The 1,497-nt window shown below is 38.7% G+C and overlaps 1 protein-coding gene across 1 annotated transcript in view; it reads left to right on the top strand.

The window, feature by feature from the left end:
• The window catches only part of LOC106817091 (fibropellin-1-like), a 19,300-nt gene that overhangs the window by 12,307 nt on the left and 5,496 nt on the right, over positions 1-1,497 (top strand). Inside the window, exon 9 of the mRNA XM_014821739.1 lies at positions 947-1,162. Within this exon, the coding sequence (XP_014677225.1) occupies positions 947-1,162 (216 nt within the window). The remainder of the gene's footprint in view (positions 1-946; positions 1,163-1,497) is intronic.

The following is a 1,497-nucleotide window of genomic DNA, read 5'->3' as shown; positions in this document are numbered from 1 at the left end:
CCTAACCCTAACCCTAACCCTAACCATATTAGATAGTTCCCAGGGTACGTTCCGGTATACCGGACTATACCCAGGGTACGTTCCGGCAGTACCCTGGGCGACATAGACCTTATGAGCTAAATTAAGGCATGCTTTAAGTTAACTGTCACATAAAACATTGAAATTTTCATAGAAAATGATTCTCGCGCGCGCTCATGCCGTCTCGCTCTTATCCCCGGATTATACACGAGCAGATTAACAACGACGAGATTAAGTTGAGATGAGATTAAGAGCAATTTTATTTCGTTATAAATCTGTGTCCTGACTTGTTAGCGACGGTGGTAGGTATGAAATTAGGTTAGTTAGGTTTTTTTTCGGCATCTTCGTCAACCTGAATGAGGTTGTTTGAGTGTGTTAGCAGATGACAGTAGGGTAAAGGCAGCTTATGATGGTTAGTCCTGACTTTTTGTTGCTGATAAGGTGTGCACTCGTGATGGGTGTGCACTCTGAGGCATTGTGTAAAGACTGCTCATGGGCTATCATGAGGCACTCCTGTTTTCTTCATGGTGTTTACAATTTGCTGCCCAATGTTTGCACAACTTTAGCACCAGCTTGGTTGAAGTACAAGCTTGAGGCAAATTTTATTTATATTTTATTATCATTATCAAAGTTTATTACGTATAATCTGACTATTGGGATATTAGTGTGGAACGGCGATAGGGTGGTAACGCGAGGCAATGGATATTGTTTATGCTAGCTTACTGCTTATTAGGCTACTACAATTAATACCATATATTATATATTATATTATATATTTTATTATGTTGTCAGAGGTAAATAATCTCAAATTTGGTTTTTATTTGAGATTATATGCCCATGATTGACCCATTGTCTTTTTTTAAATACAATTCATCCTTAATAATTTATTGATCAATTAATAACTAATAAAGAATAATTATCTCTGCAGCTACACGTGTGACTGCGACGACACGGGTTTTAACGGCACCCACTGCGAGTTCAACATCGACGACTGCGCGTCCGTGCCGTGCACGCATGGCGCCACCTGTAGTGACCTCGTGAAAGATTATCACTGCGCTTGTCACCCTGGCTTCACCGGAAAGAACTGCGAGGTAGGGAGGGGGAGCGCGAATATTAGCATCTACACGCATAAACATCATGATAGGTGTAGATGTAGGATTGAACAGGGTCCCTACTCACTATATATGGAGTGTAGTTCAGATTTAGATACGAAAATATTCAACATTTCCATCTTCGACTTAATAATAGCTTCGCTTAGCAATGCTTCTTTTCTGTGAGATTTACATTCTGTAGATGGCACTGGAAGAGTATTTGTATAATGGCGTCTCTTATTAATTATGAATTAATACGTAATTACAAAATATAATTGTTATTATAATTAATAATTAGTTGATAAAATAATGAGGAATATATAAGTACATCCGCATATATATGAATAAGGACATCAGGTATCGTCACGCCGCATGACGAATGGCTTAA

Source organism: Priapulus caudatus, unplaced genomic scaffold (genome assembly GCF_000485595.1).
Source record: "Priapulus caudatus unplaced genomic scaffold, Priapulus_caudatus-5.0.1 Scaffold1593, whole genome shotgun sequence".
NCBI classification, from domain to species: domain Eukaryota; kingdom Metazoa; phylum Priapulida; class Priapulimorpha; order Priapulimorphida; family Priapulidae; genus Priapulus; species Priapulus caudatus.
This window is presented reverse-complemented; position numbering and strand designations above follow the sequence as displayed.